Source organism: Xiphias gladius, chromosome 3, assembly GCF_016859285.1.
Source record: "Xiphias gladius isolate SHS-SW01 ecotype Sanya breed wild chromosome 3, ASM1685928v1, whole genome shotgun sequence".
NCBI lineage: Eukaryota > Metazoa > Chordata > Actinopteri > Istiophoriformes > Xiphiidae > Xiphias > Xiphias gladius.
This window is the reverse complement of record NC_053402.1, coordinates 17,387,100-17,399,058: the sequence shown is the minus strand read 5'-3', so window position 1 is coordinate 17,399,058 and position 11,959 is coordinate 17,387,100. Positions and strand designations below refer to the sequence as shown.

At 41.7% G+C, this 11,959-nt stretch overlaps 1 protein-coding gene and 1 long non-coding RNA gene across 4 annotated transcripts in view; one reads left to right on the top strand and one right to left on the bottom strand.

The window, feature by feature from the left end:
• Positions 1-12: 12 nt before the first annotated feature.
• Positions 13-11,959, top strand: part of LOC120782928 — a 43,650-nt gene continuing 31,703 nt past the window's right edge. The window contains exons 1-2 of the long non-coding RNA XR_005706281.1: positions 13-142; positions 5,436-5,571. This is a non-coding gene — a long non-coding RNA (uncharacterized LOC120782928). The remainder of the gene's footprint in view (positions 143-5,435; positions 5,572-11,959) is intronic.
• Positions 1,129-11,959, bottom strand: part of pde4a (phosphodiesterase 4A, cAMP-specific) — a 39,951-nt gene continuing 29,120 nt past the window's right edge. For all 3 annotated transcript variants that reach the window (XM_040115461.1, XM_040115470.1, XM_040115478.1), the window contains 9 exons: positions 9,649-9,742; positions 9,357-9,520; positions 8,779-8,877; positions 8,517-8,681; positions 8,228-8,327; positions 7,450-7,604; positions 7,183-7,305; positions 5,419-5,601; positions 1,129-5,190 (listed from right to left, as the gene is read on the bottom strand). In XM_040115461.1, the coding sequence (XP_039971395.1) occupies positions 4,675-5,190; positions 5,419-5,601; positions 7,183-7,305; positions 7,450-7,604; positions 8,228-8,327; positions 8,517-8,681; positions 8,779-8,877; positions 9,357-9,520; positions 9,649-9,742 (1,599 nt within the window). In that variant the 3' untranslated portion in view covers positions 1,129-4,674. The remainder of the gene's footprint in view (positions 5,191-5,418; positions 5,602-7,182; positions 7,306-7,449; positions 7,605-8,227; positions 8,328-8,516; positions 8,682-8,778; positions 8,878-9,356; positions 9,521-9,648; positions 9,743-11,959) is intronic.

Sequence of the window (11,959 nt, the reverse complement as noted above, 5' to 3'; positions counted from 1 at the left end):
CGGAGATCGGCCCTCTGTCTGAAGTAGAGGATTCTGGGTGGAAGTGAGGCTGCAGCCATCTCGTGTCGGAGTCAAACAAGTCACTGTCTACTGTTATCTACACACATGACTTAATGTTAGCGGAAACAGACAAGTAAATAACGTAAGTAGAAACGTTAATAACTGCCATTATCCCTCAAACGTAAGGTGCTGTGCAAAAACGCTAGAAATAAAGTGAGGGTGCTTTCAAAATAATGCCATGAATAGTTTTTATGTATCAATTGACATCCTACAAAGTGCAATAAACAGAAAAAACCCACATCAAATCAATTGCCTATTTTGTGTGACCAACCGTTTCCTTTACAACAGGACCAATTCTCCTATTTGTGCAGTTTTTCAAGGTACTTGGCGGGTAGGTTTTTCCAAGCAACTTGGAAAACAGTTGTGTGGATTTAGGCTGTCTCACTGCCCTCTGTCTCTTCATGTAATCCCAGACTGACTCCATTATTTTGAGATCAGGGCTCTGTAGGGGGCAGACCATTTGCTGCAGGACTCCTTGTTCTTCTCATCGCTGAACACAGTTCTTAATGACTGATTCAATGATTGTGATGCAGAATGCCCGGATGGTACTACGTGAAGGATAAGCATCTAAACATCCAAAACACTTTTGCACAGTGCGAATATATCCTACCATTAATGAAATCATATATGTTTTTGTCAGTGTCACTTAGACATCAACTGTACAGTGTTAAAAACAGGGTGTGTGCATGTGAATACAAACCTATATTGGAGCGAACAGTGTGCCCAGATAGAGGTCCCCACTACATTAAAGCTAGAAACCAGCTGGGACTTGCTAGCCCCTAAGGATCAAGGGGCCTTGCCTGCAATATACAGTTAATAATACAGTCTTGCCAGTCTTGCTGCAGTTAGGAATACAATTACACTACCAGCGTCTGGACTAATGAATGAATAGTATAAATGCAAACGATACATACAAACAAGCAAAATGCTGACAAGGATACTGTAATAATGGCAAACATGAGAATGGTGTTGCATTTGATATAAAAATCTTACTTTATTTGTATTTTTAACACACTTTACAGTACTGAACAGTGAAATAAAAGAAAAATATACTGATATACTATAATATTGTTTTATATATAGATGTTCGCTTATTAAATGCATTTATTCACAAAATGACACCTCAGCTCTGTCAAGAGGAAAAACTTTCATAAAAATAATATAATAAAAAATAACTTGGACACATTTTACACATTACAGCAAGATCATTTACAAATATTACAATCATCTCATGTTGTTTTTTCCCCTTGAATAATCTTTCTTATTTGTGAACAAACACATGAATTAAAGCCCAGAGAATTATTCTCAGAGGCAGTCAGTCTGCGACAAAGTAACCTGACAGCAACCCCGATGGGAACCAGCTAGTTAGGCCACCATGGGAAGGACATTGAGGCTATCAGGCTAGTGATTAAAGTTACTAAGAAACAGAGGTGGTGATAGCACTAGAAATGGCCAAGTTAGATAAGGACACATTTATTTTCTTTGAACGTATCACATCCTATGTGACTACGTCAGCCTACATTTGACTTTATCAGTCAAATAAGTTCAATCTCACATGGACATTTAATAGAGAATGACTAGTTTGTTTGATTATGCCTCTAGAAAGGGGTTAACATTGACTACTGCACAATGAGGGTTTGTGATTTGGGCCAGTGGGATCTAATCAACAAGTGACTGCCAATGACCAAACCACCAGCACAGACTGTACACTACCTGAAACACACTGTCTGCCCCAAAACCTGACGAAATAAAGTGCTCGTACAAATATATTTGATTTTAACAATAAGTGTGCACAATCAAAAAATGTGACAGAATGTTAACAGAAGTGAGCAAAAATATAATCGGAGAATGAAAAGGTGAGGATGTGGCCTGCAGTGCTTCAGTGGTTCACTTAACAACCTCAAGTGGTCAATCATCATGACTTGGATAAATTTATAATTTACAATCCAATATTACATTATATACAAGAGTGGTAATGCTTATAGCTATATCATCAACACATGATTCATTTTCCAGACCATCCACCAGAATGATATAAAAATAAACTGTACACAAACTGTTCAAAGAAAACACTTCCCATGGTTTTCTTTTCATCATTTAAAAAGAATGGCAGCAATCAATCAATTGAATAATTTTCTTAATAAGAAACAATTGCTACAGTATCGTGTTTGTATGGCAATTAACTATTAATGTTTTTATAGCTTATGACAAAACGAGAAGCCACAAAAACAAACAACAACATCTTTAAAGTAAAAGGCCAATGCATATGGGAATCTTTTATTTAAGTGACTGCAATAATAATCTTAGATTCCCATTCCACCAGATGAAAGCCTGTGTGGTGGCCCCGCAGCTCTGCTCCATCCTGCGAAAGAGCAGGTTAAACACACAGGCTTCTGTTGCACCGAGCTGTGGTGTCTTCAGATAAGCTCAGTTACTGACCTGCAGAAACTTGCTCTTACCTTCAAAAGAACCACACTCATTTTCTTTTATTTTGTTATTATTATTATTATTATTATTATTTTTACCCTGTGAAAAACAAACACCTAAACAAACTGTGACCTATTTAAGCTGTGCTAATCGGATCCTAAACACCGTTCAACAAGATGTGGTGATGCCAGTGAGTGAACAATGACAATTATAACAACATCTTCTGCATCCTTCCCTCTCTTTCTGTTGCTCACTCGCATACTAATGACCACACGATCAGCCACGCAAACCAAACATGCACGCATCAACCCCTTCATGTCAGCAAATCAATATCTGGTCAGATTCAAACAAAGGACATCCTTATTCATTCTCTTTGCCTGCAAAATCTTAATTCCAATTGCTCATTTTCATACCACCAGGTAGCTGTAAGATAGTCATTTTAGCTTCCTGATTAAAAAATACAACACATTCTTTATGTTGGTCCAAACACAGAAACAACATGAAGACTAATTGGCAGCAATGTTTCCCTTTCCCCTCCAAATGCAATGCCGGATACATTGTGTATAGACACACTGATACTCACAGAAATAAGCATACAGACGTGATATAAATATACTAGGATATCTATTATATATCTCATAAATCTACATACTGGCAGGTATGTATCCTGCATCTGACATTAAGGCAAAAAAGCATTAAACATAACAAGGATGATTAGGGACTGCCACACCTCCTTTTGGCCAAGTCACGCTTCTTTCCCCTGACATTCTGCCTCCCTGATTTTCTTATTCATCTGTGTTCCTTCAAATCACTTCACCCACTGAAATTTCTCATCCTTTACTTTGGTGAGAATTGCTGAGTATGAGGAGACATAAACACACAGTGCAAGTGGGAGCGAGATGGCGAGTGAAAATTTGTTCTGCTGATGAAATAATTCTGTATCCCCTCAACATATATAGCGACCGTTAAATAGAAAATAGGCAAAACTTATGCTTCAAAGCATCACATGGCTTATTCTCAGAAAGTTTAAAAAAATCATTCTAATAGGAAAAAACAATAAGCTGGAAAGAGTCCACTGGTGGTTGTGGTGGTGGTAGTGATTGCTCTGCATCTAGAGTTCTGAGTTATTATATTACCAGAAGAGCAACAAAGGAAGACTTACAGCTTAAAACATATCACCACAGAAACTGTACGTGTGAGATACACACCACAATACCATGAACAGTAAAGAGAGATCTTTAACGAGAGACAATCAAAAATGATAACAAAATCAGACACTCCTGTCCCACAATGCATTGCTTCACGACAGCTCCATTCAGGAAGCTGGTGTTTCAGAAAGGCACAGAGCCATCTTGCACCAGTAGCACTCTCCTCGTAAAGGGAAAAGGGGTATGGGACCCAGCGGCCCCTTCATCGCAGCATCTTCCTTTCCTTCGAATCCTTCCTCTCTCCTCCTCCCACTCTGTCGATTTTCTAATTTTTCTTTCCGACAGAAATGGAAAAAAAGTCACTTGGACTGTAGCTTTTCTGAGGAGAACAGTTTCTGTTGAGATTCTAACGAACGTGAATTACTAATACTGACTTAACACTAGTTAATACTCCATTAAGAGATGGCTTTTTCCAAAGAGATTCATTACTCATCAATGTCCCTCATGTAAATGCACACATACAAACATACAGTCAAGTGTATTGTGTGTGTGTGTGTGTGTGTGTGTGTGTGTGTGTGTGTGTGTGTGTGTGTGTGTGTGTGTGTGTGTAAGGAGGGGGTACATATGGACTGCAGTTATACTGCATGACTGATACATGCATGTACACAAATTGCATTGATGCGTTCTACAGGACCCACTCTTGTTTCTTATGTGTTTGTGTGTCACTTCATGTGTGTTCATGTGTGTGCATTCCAGTCCCAGAGTGCTACGCTGCCTTCAGTTGCCCATCGTTAATGCTCTTCTAAATTCCTCTCAGTCTTAGGTTCATTGTAAAATCAGTCGAAGGACTCGTCACCACTCCAAATCTACAGTTGCTGTGTAATTAACTTCTCTTTAAGCAATTTTAATTTATTCCCTTTTTGAAAAATATATTTAAAGGTCTGTATTGTCATTGCAGTCTTATTTGTTCTTGGTTTGGCCATTGAAAGGATGAACAAGATAATGTGTGCAAGTGGTGAGGGAGACACACGAGCAGAACTCATGTATCTTCAGCTTGTGAAGAAGAATCCTCCTCTTCCTCTACAGGACTTGTGTCGGAAAGTCTCTCCTTTTCAGATCTCACCTCCAACTGAGCTTTCAGCTCCTCCTGTTCCTCTTCTACCTCCTCTTCCTCCATTGCCACCTCATCTTCCTCCTCTATTATGTCCTCATTTTCCTCCTCAGCCATTATTTCTTCATCTTCTTCCTTTTTGCCCTCCTCCACCTCCCCCTGACTGCAGTCCTGCACCATGTGGTTTTGTGTTGGCTTGCCCCCCTCATCTCCTTGATCTCTCTCAGAGCTGTCTTCGAGGGTGAGCTCAAACTGAAACTTGTCCATGCAGGCGTTTAGATCCTTGTCCTGCCCAACAGGAGGTGGCGATGGGCTTTGTGGGATAGTGCTCTGGTACCAGTCTCTGTTGTCCTCCAGAGTGTCCAAGATGTCCTGGGCGTCAGGGTGCACCAGGTCCCCCCATGTCTCCCACAGCGGGTGGACAATGTAGTCGATAAAGCCCACCTGCATCAAGAGAAGAAGAGTATGACTGACATCATATAAGCTTGCACAGTGGTCTCATTTCATTTCCTGCACATCAGCATTAAAAATGTACAAGGAAGACTGCTGTGATCAGAGATGACAGATCACTCTCTGCACTGTAGTTACCATCCCACCTACAGCATTAACAGTTATCCAGTTGTGTACAGATTTGTGTCCACGCATGTGTATATTTCAGTGATGATCATTAACCTGGCTCTTTTCCACAGATGCCGTGTGTTTATCGCACATGGGACTGATCTCCATCCCTCGCTCCCTCTCCTTATCTCCCTGCCTGAAGAACTCCTCCATGATTCTCTCCGTCCATTGTCGATACACAGCCAGGGGTTTCGTAGGATTGCTCAGGTCAGCACAGTGCACCATGTTCCTCAACACCTGCAAAAACACATAGTCACATTTCACTCAATGCTGTATGTGCAACATTGTAAACACCCTGCAACACCCTGAATTCAGATGTGCATGATGATCATCTGCATTGAATCTCCTCTGTCCCCCTTGATAGTACAACTCCAAATCCAGTCCTCTTCCTCTAACATTAGGAAACCTTCTCGACTTTCTTCTTCTTTCCCCAACACCTCTCCACCTTCTCCTCCCTTCTCCATTTCTGTCACTATTATGTCACCTACTTTGAAGGTTTATCATATTCAAAAAGCTAAAAAAAGTGTCCATAATCAGTCATTACCGTATCGACTGTGGCTTAACTTCTTTCTCTCCTCCTGCTGACACTGACAAGATGCTGACACTTTCACCTTTTAGCATAACAACCACTAATGCTACTAACCCCTGCAGTGGTCCTTCCAGTCATGCAGTTATTCTAAAGCTCAAGAACAGCTCTAACTTGGCTAATGTCAAGAACTGCAGATTATAATTTCTCTCATTTCTTTCCAAAACTCTTGAATCATATAATTATCAGTGAAAAACCTGTTGGACCCCAGTCAGTCAGGATTCAAACGCCACACTGGACCAAACTGCAGTCCTCTCTATTTCAGAGGCTCCTGAACTTTTAACTTAGAACATCCACCTCCTCCTTTGCACTCTTGCAGACACTGGATTTCTGGAAAAGCGCTTTCATGTTTCTTTTCCTCCCTTTCCATGGACTTGTCTGTGAGAGCTGAGGTTCTTGCTTTTGTGGGTGAAACTTATCTTTACCTCTGACTTTCCCAGTATGACACACAGGTCAAATCAGGTCAAATACATCCCTGCATTTCTGGATGGCATCTCCAGGTAAAGTAGATCCCCTCACAATCCCTTAGGTTCAGTCCTGACAAGCAATTTCTTCCCACACAAGATCTCTCTATTTTCCTCGTCAAAAAAAAAAAAAAAATAACCCTTCCATTAAATACTTTTCAGACTTTTAATCCTACAGATTTGGAACAGAGAGTTAAATCATACCCTGCGATCTTTGCATTGTTCAACCTCTTGTAATGTCTAAGCTACTGAAATGTACTTAAATAGAAAAGACTGCTTAACCTTTTTTTTTTTTACCCTGATTCATGTTGTCTGAACTGTCAACAGATTTGAAAGAGGTTGGAGAAAGAGGTTGGAGAAAATACAAAAAAACCCCGACGTCTTGTTGCTTACACGTACTCAGTGTAGCCACTACATGCCATGACATTTTGAGGAGGGGCATATGATTTATGACAAGGCCATATCTCCCATATAGAAGCCTCATCCTTCAGAGGTGCCACACCTTGACAGAGAAGCATAAATAAGCCTTTACCTGACATGGGTTTCTGCCTGGACCCCTGCCATGACCACCATTCCATGCTGAACATATCTCTCTTTACTACCACTGTACAACCAGTGTTTATCCTGCCAAGCTTTTCCCACAACCTGTTTTGCTTCTATAGTAACCTGAATTAGCTATTAACATGTCCTTTCAGTTCTTCAGTAAAGTTAGTAAAGTAAAATTGACGATTGAAGTTACTTGTAAATAACTTGAAGATGACATCTCACCTGTATCCGATCAGTGTAGTGGTCGAGCAGCAGTACTCCAGAACTTGTCACTTTCTTGGTTTCCACCATAGTCTTGAGATCTGCCAGCAAACTCATGTGTTTTGACATATCTGTTGCCAAAACCTGGGGGGGGCAATGATATGAATGCATTAGAGAAAAAGAATAGCAAGGTGGTAGCAGATGAAGAGAGCTAAGGAGCAGATGATGGGAAGTGAAGCGAAGGTTGTTATCTTGATGATACAGAGTATGTGTGTTGACGACACTCACCATATCAATAACAAGTTTTCTCAGGCTCTGTCTTTGCCTCTTGCTAAGGTTCTGGAAGATGTCACAGTTGTCCTCGTGAAGCAGCTTGAAGCCCACAGCTAGGTGATGGTTCTCCAACACAGACTCATCATTATACATCAGGGCTAACTCTGAGTCTGAGGGAGGCAACATACAACACATATGAGTCAAAGACACATTAATCACAGTAATTGCATCACTCCATGAGTATCGCCATGCTTCCACCCCCATCAGCAGCATTAGCACCAGACTGTGGTAGCACTGTTTCGAAATGTGCAGATGTGCAGTGTGCAAATTAATCTTTAGAGTCATGTATCTCCATTAAGAACAATTGAAAAGACAAAATTCACAGGCTAAACACATGCATTTACAAAAAAAGGAATCTCAAGAAAGTGTTGCTTTCTCACTCAAAATGAGGATGACAGCAGTACCAAAGACAAACATAAAGAAGACACAAACCTATATTGTCAAAATCACTTACCTAGAAAAGTGGCCACATCTAATTCTTACATAGTGCATCTTAGCTACCCTGCCTTATGCCCTTTTCTAAAATCTGGGACTTTTACAGAGTTGGCAAAAAACAAGACCTGTCATTATTGTACTGGTTCTTTATGACTCTCCTCCATTTATTGATGCTTACTAGTCATGGTGTCATACTACACATTTCAGGTGTCTTGAATCTTAATCCATTATTTTTCAGCAAAAGGAGCTTTTTGTTTGCTGCTCCTTGCCATCATGAAGTCGTTTCATTTCGACTCACTGGTGTTTATGAGGAATTGGTTGGACACTCCTGGATGGTCCACATCGTGGATGGCAGCGGCAAATAACGCAGCTAGAATCTCTAGATCAGTGAACACAGCCTGTCAGAGAGCGATGAAAGAGAGTAGACGAAAACAATTAGTTGAACTGCACTTTACAGTTGGCCTTTGACTACTCTATTCTTTGGGCCTGGTATTTGTGAAAGTCTGTACAGGTGCAGTTTATCTGTGCAGTTGGTATTTGTAGTGACGCTGCGTCTTTGTCATTGGTAAACCAGTGGAGGCATTTACATCTAGAGCCGGTGTGGAGAGCAGTACATGGGTAGACTGAGTGACATCTGCAGCGTGGAGGCTGTTGTGGTAGGCCACATTGGCATGGTAGTGGTCCTCCAGGGTCATCACATAGGTGACAAATGTGTCCACGGGGATCCGAAAGGTCTTCAGTAGATCTCTTTCCTGCAGCAGGGAAAGTCCACAGGGGCCGTTGCCACGGATAAGTAAAGATACATGTTATAGACTAATGTATGATCCAAACGCGGTTTCTCTCTCTCACCTGGAAGATGGCAAACATTATGCAGCTGAGGGGTCGGTTATTTGAGAATTCTGCCACCCGAAAGATATTAAGGCCCCACTTGTTCAAGTCGTTCAGCTCCTGAGGGCACAACAGACGACAATAATGCACATCAGCACAACAATCAAGCAGTTTGTGTTAGGTTAGATTAGATCACATGAAACTTTCAGCATGCTTTATGGCTACTTGACGTCGTGTTGTGTTGTGGTTCCTGCCTGTGACGAAACTGGTTCCTCCTCTTATGCAAAACATGTTGCTCGGATTTTGACGGGCCAATGTCAAAAAGATGTTTACATGTGATGTTTTAGGTTGCGGAAAATATTGGGGTGCATTTTCCCTCTAGCTATTCACATTATTGGGTACGGTTGAAGTAGTCTGAAAAAATGTAAATGTGCATAAGAAAATATTTTTACACAGAGAGAATATTTAGAACAGAGTGACATGAAATACACGTAGCCTGTTTTTTGAAATATTTCACGTTCTTTGTCATCTACCGTGTGGCTTATGCACATGTGTATGCAATAACTTGCATCTGGTAGGCTGCTTCTCCATCCATTTACCCTGGCTAACGCATCCTCGTGTTCAGTCTTCACGCCGAAGCGAGGCATGGTGGAGTTGGAAAGGCTGGAACTGTGCGTGAGCTTCTTCACACCGCTGATGTGACACATGGGCTTCTCCCTCTCTCTCAAGGTCGGGGATGGGATCTCCACCTCATTCTGCTTATCTGGAAGGATCAACATTCAAAGGTCAGCCAGGATAGAGAATTATGGGGGGCTGTGCTTGACCTAGGGTCAGAGCTATAAAGGAATTGCTATAGTGGTTGGTCACAAATGGAAGGCAGGTTTCATTTACCTAGAAAGGTAGTTGAGATGTATTCTGAGACCTGGTTCCCTGAGCGACTCATCTCTGACAAATGGGACAGCTCCCTGTTCAGCATCCTTTTGAACTGGGGGGAGGACAGACAGTTACAGGAGGTGAGCAACTTCAATAGTAGTTGCAAAGTTAAAGCATAAAGGGTTACTGAAATACTGAAAAATGTAGAGACATGCAGTTGGGTAAACCGTCAGGGCTATTAACATTGTACTTTAGATTCCATTTGTACTGATACATAATAAAACATTCCTGTGATTCAAATATGAAAAAATAAATTAGCACCCTGAATCTGGCTTCTTTCACTAAAGGGTGAGAAAATCAATTATGAATCATGCCTCTTCTTTTTCTCTCAGATGAGAACATACTGTTCAATACCCCAATTCAGTGGGCTTGCATTTTGATTGCTATGTATTGATATGCTGCAGTAATATGGCATGTTTATATGTATTGTTCTCCATACAATCATGAACAGCTAGTCTGCAGATCCTTGCAGCACAGACACAAACATGATTAAGTGAATATATTATCCCTGCAGACAGAAAACAGTGTTCCTGAATGTTCCCGCAGATTTTATGTAATTTTTTTGTATCTATAGATAAACACTGGTATTTGAAGGCTTGATAGCTCCCTGTAGCACAAGTCATGTGAAGGTACAATGCGATTCAGACAAGACCCCTCAGTCTGTGTCCTACTGACTGATCTTTCACACATAAGAATCGCCATGGCAACCAGAGCGGTTGCCGTGGCAACTGCCTCCTCACAGTCAGTCCTTCAGCTTGATGTGAGAGCGGTGGCTGCTTGGGTGACAATCTGAGGGAGTAGGCAGGTGTTTCTGACCTTTACCAAGGTCAACCCTCCCCTCCTCTGCTGTCTTCCCCTCAACATCTCTCTGTTGCTTATATCTGCTCCTCCCTCCTTCTCGAGGTAAACAACACTCTTCCCTACTGCCCTCGAGCGCCCAAATCCTTCCTCTGTCACAGGCTCTACTCTGCCTTCCTGCCGTTTTATACACTTCACGCATTCCCTCCATCTTCCACTCTTTTCCTCTCAGTTATCTCTCCTTTTCCCACCCGTCCTGTCCAGCCAGGCGCCTGTATATGATAAGCCAAAGCAAATAGGTACTCTGAAACTAAATCGTAGAGGCAGTCAGGCAGAATCAGTCATCAGAAGCCAGGAAAGCTAGTCAAGCCCAGTGGCACACTTAGGCAGCAGGCTCAGCCCAAACCACCCCCTTTCTCTCTCGCTCTCTCTCGTTCTTTCCTTCCCTAATGCTGTAACGCTGAGTCATAGCTGCCAACCAACACTTCCACAGTGCCAGTCCGAGTGCCAGGACAAACAACACTCTTCCCCTGACACTGACTAATGAAGCAAACATGCAAACGCAGCACAGACATGACCATGGACACACACGCTTAATACACCTGTTTATGCGAGGGACCCAGGAGGGCTTTATCCTATAACTCTCTGTGTTCGTGAATACCAGGCAAATACAAATGCACACATGCAAAATGCAACCTTCCACCGATCTATAACTTGCAAAATATGATTCAGCTTGACCCATGACAAGTGAAGGGAAGTATCTAATATAATCCTAATTTGCCCAATGTCAGTCAATAAAACAGTAAAGACAAAAGCAAGTTTTTTGTGTTGGCAACACAGTGACAGGATACCACGTCAGATGCAAATCTGACCTATCAAAACTTCCAAAATGTCACATTTTTAGGCATTTTCATGGATGCAGAATGTTGGCACACCTGAAGAAAACTGGAACAAAAAGGAAACATCTACTTAGTCCTGAGACAATAAGCATTGTCCTTCATCGACAACACGCTTGGCTTCCTTAAGTCTGTATTGAGGCCAGCCTCAGGGAAGCAGGAGAGAGCAACAGAGGGATGTGGGACGCAGGTGTGGAGGATGGAAACTGACATTATGTGACACTGCAACGTACCTGCAGTAAAGACGGCTGGACTACTTATCTCAAAGTCCCAAAGCTATTTCTTTGATTTCAAGCAGCTGGTTGTATTCTCAAAAGACAGAAATGTAAAAACGAGGTATGGGAGGATGGAGAATGAGATTGATATTGTCTTTTTGTTTATAGTGCTGAGGCAATATAGAAACACGGAGCAGAGTTAATAAACTCTGTGCCTTTATCACTGTTCCCCTTAAGTGGATTCATGTGTAAATTACGTACAGGAACACACTCGCCGATATTCTGCCTTACAGTTTCCCACAAAGCCACTGTCAGACACACAAACTTATCTGTCACCACATAAATTCAGTATATAATGAA